The 17,684-nt window shown below is 45.3% G+C and overlaps 1 protein-coding gene across 3 annotated transcripts in view; it reads right to left on the bottom strand.

Annotated features, from left to right (window-relative positions):
• SLC1A6 (solute carrier family 1 member 6) overlaps positions 1-17,684 on the bottom strand; it is a 31,289-nt gene that overhangs the window by 8,623 nt on the left and 4,982 nt on the right. For all 3 annotated transcript variants that reach the window (XM_085308483.1, XM_085308482.1, XM_085308481.1), the window contains exons 2-9: positions 15,226-15,408; positions 7,837-8,094; positions 6,749-6,886; positions 6,143-6,347; positions 5,696-5,738; positions 3,883-4,223; positions 1,299-1,532; positions 33-227 (exon numbers count right to left, since the gene is read on the bottom strand). In XM_085308483.1, coding sequence (XP_085164609.1) covers positions 33-227; positions 1,299-1,532; positions 3,883-4,223; positions 5,696-5,738; positions 6,143-6,347; positions 6,749-6,886; positions 7,837-8,050 — 1,370 coding nt within the window. In that variant the 5' untranslated portion in view covers positions 8,051-8,094; positions 15,226-15,408. The remainder of the gene's footprint in view (positions 1-32; positions 228-1,298; positions 1,533-3,882; positions 4,224-5,695; positions 5,739-6,142; positions 6,348-6,748; positions 6,887-7,836; positions 8,095-15,225; positions 15,409-17,684) is intronic.

Raw genomic sequence — 17,684 nt, 5'->3', positions numbered from 1 at the left:
AGCCCCATAACCCTTTCCAAAGCCACAGGCACCTTATTGTGATGATCTGTCCGAAGTCGAGTTCATAGTTGTTGACTTGTGCAATGAAGATGGCTGCAAGGGCCTCATACAGAGCAGTACCGTCCATGTTAATTGTAGCCCCCACAGGCAGAACAAACCTCGTGATGCGCCTGTCCACACCGTTGTTTTCCTCCAAGCACCTGAAGGTGATGGGCAGAGTCGCTGAGCTGAAAGGAATTTACAAAACACYATGAATTAAGTATATGCAGACTTTGGAAGAGGGACTAAGCCTYTGCCTAGTGTATGACCTTACCCACCTGTTTTTTCACCCTGCCATGTGAASCAGAGGCCAGATGCTGCTAGGAGAAAGAACAGGCTAAGCAAGGCTTCCTCAGTTATGGTGCATGCTGCAGTTGCACGTTCAGACATGGCTTTCCTCAGGGGGCTGGGATAGGGTCTATGTAGCCCTGATGCTGGTGATGCTGATGTAACACCAAGAACAGTGATGCTGGGGAATTCAGGGTACATACGACAGAATCTCACGATCAAACCTCCTTTCRGCTATTAAATCAACTTGAGCCCTTTCTCCCACCCTTAGTGCATAARATAAGAATGACCCTTGTGTGAGAATATATCTTGGAAGAGATGAAAATGGGTGACAGGGAATTGTTTCTGAAAGAGAACATGAGCAAGAAATGTGCTGATGTTTCTCTGTGAGAATGCATGTGGGAGAGATTGTATTTGCTTGTCTGAAAAAGAATATGGCAAGAAACACAGCACTTGAATGAAACAACAGCCACCTGTGCAATCCCACGCTGTGGCTGTGTTGCTTGGCAATGTGAGTCACTGAACATATGGKTGTTTGTGCCTCTGTCCAGACCTCCCAGGAGTCTAGTGCTAGATGCACGCAGTCTGTGTGCATGAAAGAGAGAAATGTGCACATGTGTGTGAGAGGTAGGTGCCTTGGGAATAATCCTGTGATTTACTGGGATTTGGGTTGTTTCCTGAGCTCAGCCTTTCAGCGGTGCAAGCAGAGTCCTCACCATGTTCTGGTAAGGAAGAATGTGGGTCATGCACTGGCTGTTGGAGGTGGCCGTGTGATTAGGGCTCTTGAGCAGGGGAGTTTCCACTCCCAGTGAGCTTGGCTGCACCAGTACGAAGAGAGGATAGCACTCAGTGTCTGTCTGCTCAGTGGGGCTTCAGTGCTGCACTGAGAGGAGTGGAAATACTGAGAAGCAGGCACAGTGTCCACACCAGCCCCAACCCTATTCCTTCTAGAGKCTATTTAGCCAGCATACCTTGAGGAGGTGCCCAGGGCTGTGATGAGGGCCTGCAGAAGGCCTGCAATGAATACCCAGGGGTTCCTGTGGGTGACGATGAAATAGAGCAGTGGCAGGATGCAGAGGGCATGAATGAGYAGTCCAACGATGACAGTGAGCGTATACATTCCCAGCTGGCCCCCCATCACTGCTAAGTCATCCATCTCCAAGATTTTGCCAGCAATTAAAAACATGATCCCAACTGGGGCATACCTGTGGCAGAAACACAAGGGCAATGCTCAGAACTGGCATCCACACACTCACACCTGCTTTAATCCATGCTTTCTGGACAAATCTGCAATAAACCAGCACACCAGAAGTGCTGGCTGAGCCTAGTTATTGGATGATACTGCTGTTTTTTCTCTGGTAACCTGGAGAGAGCTGGGACTTGTCCACTGCTCAAACAACAGCACTTACCACACTGTCAGGGACCTCAGTACTCTGCTGCRTGCACAACCTGGATACTGGTGGAGGTTTCCTTCTCCTTCTGGGTTTCCTGTGTACATCTCAGCACTCTTGGTAGCATTGCTGGGGAAGGTTATCTAAAGGAGTCTTCACAGTCCCTTCCTTCCCTAACAGAACTTGGACTGAGGGTATCTTTTCACTGAGAGGCATGGAGAAGTACAGAAGTAAGGGGCAAATAAAAGTGATAGTGTTCTATAAGCTCTRAGATGCTAGCCTTGCTATTTACAGTTCACGACAAAAAAGGGAGTCCATGGCTGGTGTAGCGAGGAATGAGCACACCAATGCCTGCCAGACAGCCCTGGCTCTTCTGCAATCCCTTTTTGAAGTAYACATCTAWCATTYCCAATCCTTATAGYTTTTTTTTTTYCCAATAAAAATGCACCTCATGAGCRGCAGTGAGGCTCCACAGGAAGGAAGCCATAACGTGGACATGGATAAATAACTGGACCAAAGAGAGCCATAGCTCCATGGCCGCATCTCTCAGGGCTTGGCCTCGCACATCTTGGGTGTGCACATGCAATTCATGCCCAAGGCTCAAAGACCCACATGCCAAATTCCAAGTCAGCCTGGGAGCTTTGGAAAAGTTTGGAAAGGATTTCACAAATATTTCATTTCCTCTGACCTTCTTAAAAGACATTCTTGGCTGCAGATCTCTCCAGGAAAAAAATGCCAGATTCTTGGAAGATTCCACTCAACCCTGCAGACTGTGGGGATAGGTTTCTGGAAGAATTGCAGCATGCCCCATATTTCTGGAATGTCTTTTAGTCCTCTGAGATGCTGGAGGCCTCTGATTCTAATCAGTCATTAGGCCTACTTTAGCAGAAAAGACCCACTGGACAGACTTCAGCCTTYTGACATAGCCTTCCTCCAGAGAGTCATTTGAAAGCAAAGTATTTCAAACTTGAAAGCCCTTCGTTTCGGTGACAAGAGAAGGGAGTTGTACCAGGTGCAGGGAGAATATGAGCTCTGTGGCAATCAGTACCTCCACAAACAACATATTTAAGGGAGGCAGCTACAGAGTGTAGCACTTTCAGGCRTGGCTGATTTCAGGGCCAGAGAGAATTGCTGACTGGGAGGTGAGAAACAACCTGGACTAATTTCTGAACAGGCCAATGCTGAGCCCATGAACMCAGGTGAGTTGTGCTGGGCCTCAGCTAACTGTCCTGCCTCCCACAGCAGCATGATTTGAGAAGTCAGATCTCTCCAGAGGGGAGAGCATGTGCTCAGGCAGTTTCCTGGAAGTAACCAATGTGCTGTACATATCAACACCCTCTCTTTCTTCACAGTAAGAGGATGTTGAAGGCAGCTGGAAATCAGCTGTGAGAGTAGTGAACAGTCCACTCATTCCACTCTGTGTTCTCCCTTCATTGCTTTGGGTGTCTTTTGTCTCTCCTGAAGCAAGGCACCAGATTCTGACTCATCCATGGATGAAAAAATGCTAGAGAGGCTGCTGCTGCACAGAAAATGAATCACTCAGCTCTGAATTCAGGGTTGTGCTTCTCCTTTCTGTCTTTCTGTGTAAGGTCTGTCCCCCTGTGCCCAGGCCCTGTGACTAGGAGACCAGGGAAAGGAAACTGGAGTGATCTAAAACAGAGGAGAGRGTGTGGATCTGACAAATCCCTTCCTTCTCACACTTGCCTGTGTAGTCAATTACTTCAGTCCCTCTCCTCTCCTGTCGCATGGCACCTTCCACAAACTCTTATTCAGAGCCTGAGCTCCAATGGATAAAAAAAAAACGTGGTTTGGTAAAATGCTGTTTTCTAGYTCCTGAAACATAGCTAGAAGGAAAGCTTTCTGTGGGAAAGCCTCACACCCTRCTCCTCTTGGTAAGGCTAAGAGAGCTTCCACTTCAGTTTCCAGCAGCCTCAAGGAAAGCATATCCTGGTGTGCCTGATATTTCTACAATAAAAACAAAACAGGAAATGAAATGTGAACAAATATCCCATCCAGTCTTTTCCCTCCAGGCTGATGGAGCTAAAAGAGAGCTRTGCCCATTTGCTTTTCGTATGCATGTCATCCTTAAAGCTACCCCATTTTTCATCAGGTCAGCGGAAACTGCACCTGCAGACCTCCTGCTTCAACCAGCCGTGCTCCTCACCAGATGATAATGGCCACCAGCCTCATGATGGCTTCGTTGAGGCAGTTAAAGAACTCCCGTAGGGCCCGTCCCTTCTGCTTCATGCTGCCGATCACCAAACCGAAGCACATGGAGAACACTACCAGCCCCAGCGCGTTCACCCCATTGGCTGAGCCCGGGATGGGAATGACTTCTTCAAAGGTCAGCACCTCGGAGAGGGTCCCCAGGGCATGAGTGACGTTCTCCAGGACACTGGTAAAGTTCTCAGGCACAGAGATCTGAGTGGTTGTGACACCTGCTGTGACATTGCTGCTGTGAAGGACGGTTCTGGTGAAGACCCTGGTGGTGTACTGTGTCTTGTACTGAAATGACATAGATTATGAGATGCATTCACAGGCCCTGGTTCAGGAGTTCTGGATAACAAGTTAGGCCCTTGCATTCCATCCTAAAGAGAGTACTCCAAGTTTCTATTGACCTGCTTGGAAAACTTGCCTTGTTTGTTCTCCTTAAACTCCCTAGTTTAGTGCTTAGTTCCAAAAGTTCATGTATCTTAAGGCCAAAGAAGACCATTAGAACATCTAGAGAACTTCACCCAGGTTCTGTTTATTGCATCTACTCACATGTGGTTGTATATGGTTAAAGCATCTTTTTTAATCTCAAATTGAAAATACCAAAAAAACACAAATTCCACATGGCCATGAGTAGTTTTTTTCACTTGAAAGTGAAAAAGAAGGTACATTAAGAAATGCACCTACCTTTCCATTTGAACCCTTGTTTTTATTTTACAGTCCTTGTTACTTCTAACCCCATGCCCACCCCTTGGGCTTAAGATCTCTTTGATACCTTTGTTTTCTCCTTTGGATGTAATTGCACTCTTGCAAGTCAAAGACACTTTCTTTTTCTACTTGAACAGTTTTTCTTGGCATTATAGTGCTTTACTATATCTTTCTCATTTTTAGGAAACCCTAAAAAGAAGGTAGTTTAACTGTACCCAGTGTTTCTTTACCCATTGAGAGATACAGGTATGAGATGAACTTCCTCCTTCTTCTCTGTTCAGAAATCTAAGGTCCACACTAGACCATTTAACCAYAGAGTAAGGTTCACGGTCACCTGCATGTTACACACAATATCCCCCCACCCTTTGCAGAAGCCCTGCTTTCTGAAAGACCAGGATATGGTCTCTTACTCTTTGTAGGGCTCTCCACACTTCATTCTTGGACATAATTTTAATTTAGTTGCATTAAATCACAATATGCCAAGTTTTTAAAATGATCAAGATTGCGCCCTGATAATTTTTTCTATTCACAGTAATGTTCCTCCCTCTAATACTGAACCCCATGACTGCAGCAACGTGTTACTTACCAACAGGCAATGGTGTCTATCTTGGAGCACAGCTACAGAACCCCCAACTCTTGGGCTCAGATATTCTGGCTCCTGTGACAGCCCTTTTTACTGCTTCCAAGGGCACTAGCACTATGAAAGAGACAAATCCTTGGAAGATCTGCTCCCATTTCACTGGCAATCCAAGTCTGCTACCTGAGTTCACGCTAGCCCTTTGTGACTTAGTGTGGGATGAGTTGGAGGCAAGAAGCCAGAGCTGCTCTGCTATGTTTACTCTGGGGTTTGAAATAGTCTGCAGGGCAGCTTGAAAAGCTTTACTGGGGGRTGCTGTAATATTAACTGATACCTGCAATGCCTCCTGAAGCAATCAGAGTTGGGGACGTGTGAAAGCAGTATAAAGCAATCCCTGTTCTTATCCCTCAGAAAAGTAGTTTGGCCATGGTCTACTGCACARGGCACAAAGGGAGGTTGTAGGCCAGGTAAGATTTCATACCTGTTTGAAGCAGGCTTCTACCAGGTTGGGCGGGAACATATTCCTGCAGTAGATAAAACAAGGAATGAGTTATGGTCCTGTTTGACTAGCAGGCAAATACGGTCTTCCTGGCCAATGCATGTATCATGGAGCAGTGTCTCTAGTTAAAACAGTCACATGCCAGATCAGGCTACAGCGCAGATGACCCCCAGAACCAGGAGCCTAAACATGGGCCTCATCAGCGTAAGTCCTGGCTATCAGTTGTTACAAGGTCTCTGCTTCTTGACATCCTGATAAGCAAGAAGAGAGTCCCCCTACGAGAAGTAGTAGGCAGGGCAAGTCTCAGCCAGAAACCTCTCTTCCCCTAACTGTGTGTCTAAGGCTGTGACACTTCAAAAGGACAGTCAGTGGAGGAAGGTAATCTCACTGTCCAGCATGTTCTCGCATGACACGAGCTTGTTCACCTACCTTACCAAGTCCATGAAGGCATCTGTGGTCTGCACCTGCTCAATTCTGCCTTCTCGGTGGAGCTTGTCCTTAGATCCTTTTCCTGGGTGGATGATGATCACCATGAGGATGCCAATGAAGACTGCTATGATAGTGGTCACCATGTAGTAGACCACAGCCCGCATCCCCATCTTCCCTGAGGCTCTGCCATCAAGCGAGGCCATACCTGGGGAGTCACACAGGGAAACAAGATGAGAAGGTCTGTTATCTTAACTTAGAGGGAAGGGGGAAGCTAGAGTAAGATTCAAAGTATGGAAGGCACAAACATGAGTTGGATAGGGAGCTAAAGTCTGTAGGAAGCATGGCACACAAGGGGCAGACTTTGGAGATCCAGGATGGTGAAGATATGGGAGAATGTGGCCTGTAGTTATGGAAAAACCTGGATATAAAGGGGATAGGACAATGATGGAGGAGAACTAGAACAGCAGCTCCCCCTAGGAGTCAGAGGGAGACACATAGCACTGGTGGGTCTCAGGCTGAGTTTTGCAGCTGCAGCCAGAGCATCAGGAGAGACTCCTGCAACAGCTAGCAGCAGCCTTTGCAGAGTATTGCCTTGGCTCTCCTCACCTGTAATCAAGCTAGAGACAATGAGAGGAAGAACCAGCATCTGGAGCATACGCATCAGCAGCTCGCCGGGGAAGGAGAAATACTTGATCTGGCGATAGGTCAGCTGGTAGGGCCGGAGGGAAAAAGCCAGGATGATCCCTGTGAAACAAGGGATAAGAATGGAAATGGGAGAGTGTGAGCCATCCCTCAGTCAGTCCTACACCATGGCTTTTCTTTCCCTCTTCTTTCAGCTGTTCCCCTCCCAAAGGGGAAGGAGCAAATGCTCCTTCCTCTTTTGAAAAACTATGATCAAGTTTTTGCTGTATGTGCTCTCTCTCTTTCTCTCTCTCTCAGACACACACACACATGCACACACGCGCGCGCACACACACACACACACATGCAGTCTGCTGCTCTCCTGGAGTCTGTTCCCAGAAAGCTTACTGACACAAAAATGCTGTGACCAGAGGTAATGATCCCCTAGTCTGACCTAAGTGTGACTGTACAGCTCACAGGCTTCACCTATCAATCTGTTAAAGTGGCTGAGCCACAACCAGCCTGGGTTAAAAGCCAAGGACAATCCACTATCTGCTGGGCAGCTTTAGTGTGCATTGTGTCACAGTCCTTTGCCTCAGTCCCCTCTTTGGGTACTACAGAACTAAAGCTCTGCGGATACTTTTTACCTGACTAAAAAGACAGCGTAGTTATAATGCTTCCAGCAAACCTCTGGTAAGACTGCTCCATTTGGAGTTYAGCTTGAGGCCAGCTGATTAGCAGCAGTCAAAATACTGTCCGGATCACAAGCAACTTTGTGTATGGGATTGAAAGACCTCACAGAGGATATGTGTGAGGGAGTCCTCATTGTCCCCTTCTGGCTAGAGCTTAGGCATCATCTTCAACAGAAAGGGTTTGCTGATTCAGCTCTACTAGTTCCCGTAAATGCCATCGAGGTTTGCTCAGAGGCTTTCTCTGAATACAGCTTCAGGCACAACTGTACTTTACCTTCATCTCCCCAGCCAAATCATTACAATAAAATAARACCTTTGGGGAATAGATGGACTTTTCCCCACAACTATAGATGATGCCCAGTATTGCCACCAGCTCCATACCCAGTAAGACTGCTGCAATGGTGAAGAGGACAAACGCATTTCTCCTAAAGAAGCTTTTAGCGCTGTCCGCAGTGATGCTGTGCATCCGCTTCTTGGCCCGTGCTGCCCGCTTTTGCACTGCCTGCTGGAAGCGCTGCACCCGGCTCTCCGCGTTGAGTCGCTTGGCTGCATCTTCATTGAGGAACAGGCTGTTCACGTGACTCTGCTCGCTCATAATCAGCACGGACACTCAGTCCCTGAGGCACGGCTCTGTGTATGCTGGGCAGGGAGAAGCACAGGAGAGAGAACATAAAATGCAGCACCTAACACTTTGTCTTCATTCTTCTGTCATTTCTCTGGAGCCTGAGCAGATTTAATCAGTGCTGATTGAAAATCTCCCCTGCATCCCCRCAGGGAACGGATCTCAGGCCAAGGCATTCCAAGTGCTGCTAGGGCTTTGTCACGACTGTGATCTGCTGTCTCCAGAGAACCCGTGGCCTCTGCAGCACCTGCCTGTGCGGAGGAGTGGTGCTCCACTTCATGGTGGCCTGGGGGGCAGGAAGGGGCTTGTTTTTACGAGTTTAGCAGTTTGCACAGAGATGAGTACTTTATCACCTGCACATGTTTGAGTGCACACAGACTGCTCTAAGCAAGACCAAGCAGCAAACAGAATTTCCCACATACATCCTAGGAGGACAGTTCCCTAGGAACTGTCCCTACCAGAACAGTTTTTTGCATTACAGAGAGCAGCACCATCAGTTTCTGCAGAAAGGAACATAACCCCAAGTTTTGTCATCTGTGGAGCCTGAGAATGTTGTTTTTATCTGACTTATCTTTGAAGCACAGCAAGACTTTCAAGCAGTATCTCTGAACCATCTCTATCAAGCCAAAGAACTCCACTGATTGGGTTAATCAGCTCTGCTGAACACTTTTGTGTCCTCACAAATACTAAGGTCAAAACCAAGCCTTCTGCAGAGAGATAAATAAAGAACCAATTCTGCTCTGTTACCTGCTAACCGTGAGGCCTGGAGCAATCTGTTTGCTGTTTTAGTATTTTTTTACTGTTTATATTTTACTATTGTTCCTGAAAACAAAGGAGCAGGAGGGCTAAGCTGGTGTAATAATCAAAAAAAAAAAAAAAAAAAAAGAAGAAAATACTTGCTCTGTGGAGCTGGTCTCCTAGGAAGAACCAACAATCCAACACTTCCTATCATTAGAAGAATTACTGCCAGACCATGCAAGTGCCATTTTTCTACCATCACTGTGCCTTGACAGATACAAGACATGAAAATGGTTCTTCTTCGAAGGAGCTTGCAATGAAAATCTAAAACTAGATGAGTACAGACAACCAAAGAAGTCCAAAGCTACCTTAGTATGAGCCTCCCCTTCTCTCTCAGGCACRCACTTTCCTCTCACATGTCCTTGAGACTCAGCTAGGTCTGACATTACCTGTCTTCTCTGAAGTGAAGTGAAAAGAGTCACAACGACAGCTGTGAAATCACTCATCACTGGCTTGCTAAACACAAACCAGGCTTACTATTTGCCTACTGTGGTGACTTGAGAAGACCAGCTTTGAAGGAGGAGTATGGGATCACAGGTTCCACTAGAGAATCTTTACCAAAAAAAACAACCTGTTTCCTCATGCATAATCAGCAGCATATATAATATAATATAATCTATGTATGTAATATATATAATATAATATATCCATAAAGATGGGAGAAAAAAAAAAAAAAAAAGGTATGCCTAATCCAAATAATGAGACAGTAATCCATGGGGAACTTAAGCCAGAGATTCCTGATCTGGAACTCTGTCTCTACAACAAACACCCTGCTTTGATGCTTTTTTAATAGTGCCAAATGGTCTGAATACACTTCAGTTAACACAGGCTGCCTACAGAGAGCTTGTCTCTAATCTTCAGCTATGCAGTTGACCCAATAAATGATATCACCTTTCGTCCAAACCTTGCCTTTCTTAGAGCTAGAGCATACTACAGCAGTGACACGAATTCTTGTATAGGGGAGATGGGAGCAGAACCCACTCCCTGTACGAAGGGACTCACCTGTTCTTTTCTCTGGCTGTCTCTCCATCCACATGTGCTGGAAAAAGTGTTTCTGTGCAAAGCATATGAAGTTTCTGTTTTGATGTGGGAAAATTCAGTACTGATCACTAGATGCCATGTTCCACCATATCCTCAGCAGGCTTCTCAGAACAAAACTTGTCACATAAGAGGAACTCACTAACAAAATTTGTTCTTGTGATGTCCCCACCAGTTAGATGACTTGCTCCCTTTCTCCATCTGCATATTTTGCAATACAGCAACTCCCTCCGCAGTACATTCCCTCTTCATTGCTGGACTGAAATTGTGTAAATATTTTCTATTGCATCAACTGGAAGTTCTGAAACTGCTACAGTAAGTCATGAGAATATCATCTCTTGCAGATTAACAGTCTGTTAATGTCATGGATTTTCCTKCCTCTGAAGAAAAATGTGACCTTACTGTCTTGGTGAAGATTCTCCTGTTTATGTCTGTGCCACTCCAGTCTCTACTCCAATCTCTAGAAACATTGAGATCTATGAGAGACCATTTTTAGGGATAATTTCAACCTAGACTAGGAAGCACAGAATATTTTGCAAGAAAGTTCAGTGTTGCAAAAACCTAGTTCCTAGCAAGGAGGTGTCAGATAAACAGTGGAATTTTGGCTATTTGATGGAGAACAGTCAGAAGATGGTGAAAGTGAAAAATGGGGAAGGAAGACTTTGCACTATGTTCCTTGTCCTGCTCTTTGCAGATTTTTGTATGATCATCTTCTCATCTACCAAGAGAGAAGATTTCCAAGGGGAGGGGCAATACATAGGTTTGCAAAGAGCACTTAAGGAGTTCTAAAGAACTACAAAATGGGAAGGCTTTTTAAAAATAAATCTCTGAGTCAACTGAGATGCATCTGTTCCAACTTRTACTGTACTTTGATAAACAACACTCCTCTTTATGCCTTGTCTCTGCTAAAGCAGTCARCACTAGAAAAGCTGAAGCCAACCAGTGTGCAGCACCTTCCTATAAACATATTTTAAAGCTAGCAGCTGGTAAAATCCTGACTGAAATGGAGGAGAAACTAGCAGCCACATACACTCACCTATGGAGGTAGTTTTACTGAAGGGCCAAGTGCACTGCCCGTAGTGGTAGCAGCAGGACAGATTTGCATCTCTTTGTCGCACATGTACCCTCATTCTTAAATATTCTTCTGGCATAAAAAGGATCTAAGGAATGTCAAGACATCACACTCCCTTAATTTTCCAATTTTCCTTAAATTTCCAAAATCATGTATCTTATCAGACAGTGCCCTTTCAGCATCCATTGATCTCCCTTTGTGGGAAAGCTGTGAACAACTTGACAACAGAGTAGTGATTGGTGTGATGACACCGCTGCTGCCCACATCGACTAGGATCACCGAACCTAGTGTGCTCTGGTGTGTTTTTGCACTCAGCTGTTCTCTAGAATCACAGGCAAAAAGTGTTTTTCTTTCCTCCCCCCCCTTTTTTTCCCCCAGCTCCTAACACATGGACTGAATTCTCTGCTCTGCATCTACCCTGCTGTGGCCTGGTGGCACATGGAGAAAGTTTATTTCCCTAAACCACAAGGAACAGAACAGTTCCAAACTTAAAAAGAGAAACTGAAAGAGTAAAATATTGTAGACAGCATAGAAATTTTTTGAAATATTATCTTAGAGTTTCAGAGTAAATGTATGCTTTGRCTAAAGACTCTTAAAAAGGCACACAACCTCTTACGTCCTTACCYACTTCCCTCTCCCAGAGAAGAGGTGAGCTTGTTTAAATGGAGAGTAATAGAAGTGAAACACAAGCTTTATATGTATTTAACTGAAGGGAGGGAAAAAAAGAAATGAGTCAGTAAGGATAATCTCAGTATCAGACCAGCCAGGTTAAAAAAAATGTGATAGGATCCTTTATCAAAGGTTTTTAATGAAATGGACATGTCATGGAATAAAAGAGAACATCCTCTTATGATGACTTACGGATTCTAAGAAAGTCACCATGAAAAGCTTCAGTTTCTTATTGCTTTGGTTTTTGTGTGGGCTGAGCCTCAGTAAAAACAAGCAATGTTTGACTGTAATAAGGCTGCCATCAATGAAATGTTTCTGCACTCTGTTATTAAAAACCAATATCAACAAATGTATTTCTGAAATTTTTGCACCACAAAGGACTTTGCACTTCATCCAGAAAGTTTGCATCTATGGGAACTCACAAACAGTTCCTCCCTGAGAGATGCACATGTAAGAACATCACTGGAGGTTGAAGAGAATGAGCCCTGTGAATTCAAGGGCCATGAATCTGTTTTGTACACAGGGCATATACTTAAGACTCTCAGTCTATCTCTTTTTAGATTTCTGAGGTACCCTTGGGGTGCCCTAAGGGAACTGTGTCTGAAAGTGAAGGAAGTGTTCAGTGTAGTGTATTGTCCARTATCCAGAGGTCTGCAGGGCTATATTTGGGGCAGGTTTTTTGGTCAGGGGGATGTGCTGCATCTGCCTCTGCAGAACTGCAGTGCTGATAGAGGGCCTCGTTCCATTTGGAAAACGTCTCCAGAAAGCTCAAGGCAATGGTGCTGGCCAGAGAAGATCAGYTGTGTATAGAAGTGATGCATTAAGTTTTTGCTAGGGAGAACARACAGAAATTGTGCTGCCAGAGGAAACCTCATTTCACTGTTATCGCAGAAGAATTATAACCAACAGGAAAAACTCACTGTCCAAACAGAGTTTTGCATGTCCTTGTACTCTTTCACAACAGGAACAGAAACTACGTTTAAGCCTACAGGGAAATACCAATCTACTCCATGCCTTTACATAACTTTTCCTTCACTCAAGTCACGTGCATTAGACTGTCTTGGAGTCATGGGACTGTGAGCTTTCTGAGCATGAGAGGAAAGTGCAGAAGACCTATGGTCTTCTTTTGTCTAAGCAAAGCTCAGCATTAGGCTGGACTGAGGGGAGAGGAAATTAATTTGACTATTTTGTATAGTCCAGATAAAACTTGCAAACTGTTGACAACAGTCCAGCCTTTCCCTAGGGCCTCCATCCATCACTTTGGGGACATCCTTTTTGGGAGAATCCCATGAGGTACATCCCTGGCAACAAGAGAGGTCCAGGAGAGCTGGCTGRTTTTCAAGGCTCACTTCATCCAAGCTTAAGAATATCCCAACAGGCAGAAAATTAAGCAAAGGTGGCAGGAGGCCTGTATGGATGRACAAGGAGCTCCTGACAAGACTCAAAAAAGACTCAAAGGAAGTGTACAGGAGGTAGAAGCAAGGACAAGTAATCTTGGAGGACTATAGAGACACTGTCCAAGTGTACAGGGATCAGGTCAGAAACAAAACAGACCCCAAAGCACAGGTGAAACCTGCATAACCAACACAACAGAGGAGAGTTCCAGTCTCTCGTGGTGAATTCAAGCTCTGGGMTGTGACAGACCAACTTTTCACTACTCAAAACCAATGAATGAGASGCAATGATTCAAATGCTGGTGACTGCATCACTGTCCCACTATTGCTAATGTCTGTGTAGAACAGCATGCAAGGGGTTAGTCTAATTAGTCGGCCTTACCCTTGAGACTGACAGAAGTCAGACAAATTAGAAATACCCACCACAAGATCTCATTCAGGATAACCTGCCTCCTGGGACTGGAGGAAGAGTGGCAATAAGATCCCAAAGCAGCAGSTGCTTAGTAGGGCATGTACTGTCACTCTGCTGCCCCGGGCATGGGGCATGGCACCCCAAGTGTGCCTTGCTGCTAAAGAGACAATATTGGAAAATCATGTCAAGCCTTGACAACAGGCTTCCTCTTGCTCCTGCTAACACAATTTCTTTTTTCCTTTTTTTTTTTTTTTTTTTTTTTTTTTTTTTTTTTTTTTGCTGCTGAAAGCCAATGAGAGACTGAAATAATCAGCACTTTTGAGCCCACTATTTCTCTTGTCTCCAAGGAAACTCTGCTAATATGCTCAGCGTCAAAACTACTAGGATTTTCAAGGAGGGAAGCATCCACAGATAGCAGCAAAGCAACCTAAGGGTAAAAAGAGGGAGGAATATGTGCAGGAGGAGAGGGTTTAAGGAAGAAGTTGGCACAAACTAGGTACATATTTAAAGGCAAGGCAAGGGACCACTGAGAAAACTGTACTAGTCTATCCAAGGTRAACTCCCTTCCAGGATAAGAGCTGGGTCACCTAGTGAAAGGACGGAAGTTAAACAGAACATCCTTGTGTAGAGAGATGGAAGGAGCAATGCCTCAGAGGAAGGCCCGTGCCAGGCTGTTCAAGGAAACGCGGGCAGTGCAGTGCCTGGCCTGTGCTCAGGACCCTGCTCAGTGGCCTGGCAACTGTAGTTAGCAGCAAAGTCCTACTGACATCTGACACTCCAGGAACTGGAAGCTACCGTCCTTCCACCACCAGCCAAATGAGATGGGCACTTCTCAGGGACCATTTAGGTCTCGGATGCCTCCACTCCTGTCTCACTCTGCCTCATCATTAGCTCAGTGCYTGTGGTCATGAGCACTGAATCCAGCTACTGTACCATTAGCTGTTTTTTTTCAGCACTGCAGGACCAGGATAGATGAGGCTCACAAACTCCCTGGCTGGAAGCAATCTTGTCCTTCTTCCTACAGAATCCTTTGCAGCCTGGCCTGTTGCTTGCCCTCGGAAAGAGCAGTGCACACTGAAAGCAATGCAGCCAAAGTACCTGCACTGAAAATTTCCATTCACCAGTCCAACTGGGGTGAGCTCAGCCTTCTTTGTGTTGTTATTACAGCCCAGGACAGGGCTTTCCACTCAGTGAAGGCCTAGGGAATGTTTCATGGTAGATTTCCATTTTCTCCTCAACACCTGGCTGCCATCTCCCTCCAAGCCACTTCCTTCCACGGGGATGGTTCTCCAGACGCAGTCAGTTAGCCAGGACAGAGACGAAATGGGTCTGCCCAGGGTCAAGTTGTTGACCCATATCTGTGAGAAGGAACTGTTTGGGGGGAGCAAGGAACAGAAATTTCAGCCCTACCTAAACCCTACTATAACRAAGTTATCATCACCTGACCAATTGGTTCAAGCCCAATACTGGGAGGATAAATGCCTTTCTCCCCATAGCCCCTGTCCATAGTTACATTCCACGATAGGACTGTCTCTCTCTAGTTGCACACTACRTATTTAGCCCAAACCCGAAATATACGGTCCCACTTTTCAAGCAATCCCTTCTGGGCAGTCTCCTATCCTAAAGAAGAGTGAAAGCATTCCCTGTTGCTCTCTCATGCATACGCCCAAGGAAACCTTCTTCTGCTCTCCTCCTGTCCTGCTTCGGCCACTAGACCTGCACTGCTCTTAGTCATGCATTCAGATTTGCTGACAAAACCACTCACCTGGAGCAAATGTCGATTGTCAAGCAGGAAGGACAGTAGGTCTTTTTGGTCTGAGAATTCTCCTAATTTCTTGGGGATTATTCTGAGTTGGTTTGTTCTTTAATTCTTTAAGATCAAAGGCAGGATGCAGGATTTTCTCCTTAGAAAGGTACAGCGTTAGCAGAGAGCTCTGAGCAGTACCTCCTGAGAGAAGAAAGGAAGACTGTAATATGCTCAGGATACATGGCAGTAAAGGATGGGGGAGTGGCACGGAGGAGGAGACTGAAAAGATCTTAGATGATTTGCAGGAGACCAGAGGACACAAAGCATCTGTCACTATGATGCTGCATATAGTTCACGCTCGATTTAACACTAACAATGTTTTTGCACTTTCTTATCTCTCCTCACATAAGCTGCAAAGAGAGTTAGTAGTAACAGAGAGCAGGAGAGGCTGTTAAATTAGTTCAGGTCTCCTCCCCATCCCACTTCTGCCCCTTAGTCCATTGCTTTCCACAAGGCTGTCTTATATGCAGAAATTCACTTAGAAGCAACAGCTGGATGTCTTAAACAGGCAGGCCCTTCACCGGTCTGGTTGGTGTAAACAAGACTTGGAGGTCCAGATACACATTTTGCTTTGTGCAGAGGATGGGGCAGAAGTCTTTATGTGACTCAGTTGCTCATCTGTAAATGGAAGAAATAACACTGATCTTCCTATTGAAGGYTACACAGGTACTATGAGGTCTCAAGTCATGCTAAGGTCAAATAGGGACTGAAACCCAAAGCCCTATACTCTGCAAAGTTTCAGAGACTTTTGCAGAAAAAAACACATTGACATCTATTACTGCTGCTTTYCCTGTTTCTCTCAGTGGCTTAGACAACATGTTTTCCTACATAACTGTAYCTGACTTCCCTGTTAGCTGTCTGCTGGTGGCTCAGGTGATCTGTAGCAGTCAGAAGAGAGCTCATTGCATGGACAGTGCATTTCTGACACTGCCCAGTGAGGGGCAGAACTGATAAGCACTTGGCCATCTCTCAGCTGCTCTACAATGCTAAATCTACTTCATGAAGAAATAGTTGACTAACAGTGAAAAATTATCCTTTTCTACCCTCTATGCCAAAAGTTCAGCTTGGCCCCTAGAATCTGTACTAATTCCTACCCATTTTCCTAAACCCCAGGTTAATATCCCTAGGCCTTCTTTAGTCGTAAATCCACAGTGATTAACAACTTGCACCTTCTCTTTCACTGGCTTTACCAATTTTTCTCAGAGACTTGCACCTGTGGCTATTTCCTGACACCTTCAGGTTATAAAATAGGATCCTGATTTTAAAACTGAAGTGAAATTTCTTTTACTAATGGCAGGCCCCATTTCTGTCTTACCRTGTGAAAGCAGAACTGAGCCTTTAGATCGGGAACTGGAGAACTGGCTTTGACATCTGAAATACAACAGTAGCATATGCAGTGTGTAGAGGTTGACTTTAGAGACTTCTGAGGTTTTCAAGACCTGAGCTAGAGGGCATTTGTACCTTGGAGCATGAGTTTTGACCGTCTTAACCAGTGATGAGTTATGGCTTCAATCCAGGCTCTGCTTAGCAGGCAAAAACAAACTTCAAGATTGGTCTCCAACTTGCACTTGACCTGTGTGGTCCTTTGCATATTTGATTATCAAAATGCGAATAGCTCCACAAAAGGGAGGTGAGGGAACCACAGCCCATAACGTTAGCTTGCAGTTAGTCTGTGTATCCCCCTGGAAGAGCAGACTCAGATTTTACTCTCTGTCCTGAGTTGGRTGAAAAAGGTAGAGGTGAAGTGAGTGACCAGGACCTTGGATACAAAGCAGCAATCTAAAGCTGATGAGAAGGTAAAGAGCTCTGCTCYCTCCAGACGRAGTTCCCTGACACCCTGGCAGACCTTTTCCTGGTTGGAAAAATTCCTTGGGGAACAAACCCCACAATGAGCTAAAACGCTTGAGTCTCCTCCTCCTGCAAGTGCCAGACATGCTTTGTCATGCACAACACACCGAGGGCACATGGTACTGTAAATCTTTAACAGGTAAAAAGGAAACTCACAGTATTACCTTTGTGAGAGGAAATGAGAAAAGATACGACAACTGCTACTTACATCACTTCGTGACCTTACAAAGGGTGCTCTGACGCTTTCCTTGCACAGCCCTTTGCGACTGAAGGTAAAGGAGGGGCTGTTGACGTGGAGAAACAACCCAGAACAGCTTTTCCAAATCGGCTCACTGGTGATTTTCTCACAAAGCCTTGTTCAAAATGATTTAAGCTATTCTCATAAGTAGACTCAAAATGTTCACATAGTGTTGGGGCAGTTCTTTTTGCACCCACTCCCTTTAAAGCATGCCCTTGGCCTGTATTTCAGCCCAACTTGGAAAGTCTGCAACCCTAAATGAGTTAAGTTCTGTGCACAGGACTCTTGGGACATATTTTTACACAGGGTTTGTGTCTCTAAAAGAGAGATT

The sequence above is a fragment of the Rhea americana genome, unplaced genomic scaffold, assembly GCF_003343005.1.
Source record: "Rhea americana isolate MKP2758 unplaced genomic scaffold, rheAme1 scaffold_278, whole genome shotgun sequence".
In the NCBI taxonomy this organism is placed as follows: Eukaryota; Metazoa; Chordata; class Aves; order Rheiformes; family Rheidae; genus Rhea; species Rhea americana.
Note: the sequence above shows the minus strand (reverse complement) of the source record. Positions and strands in the feature narration are given on the sequence as shown.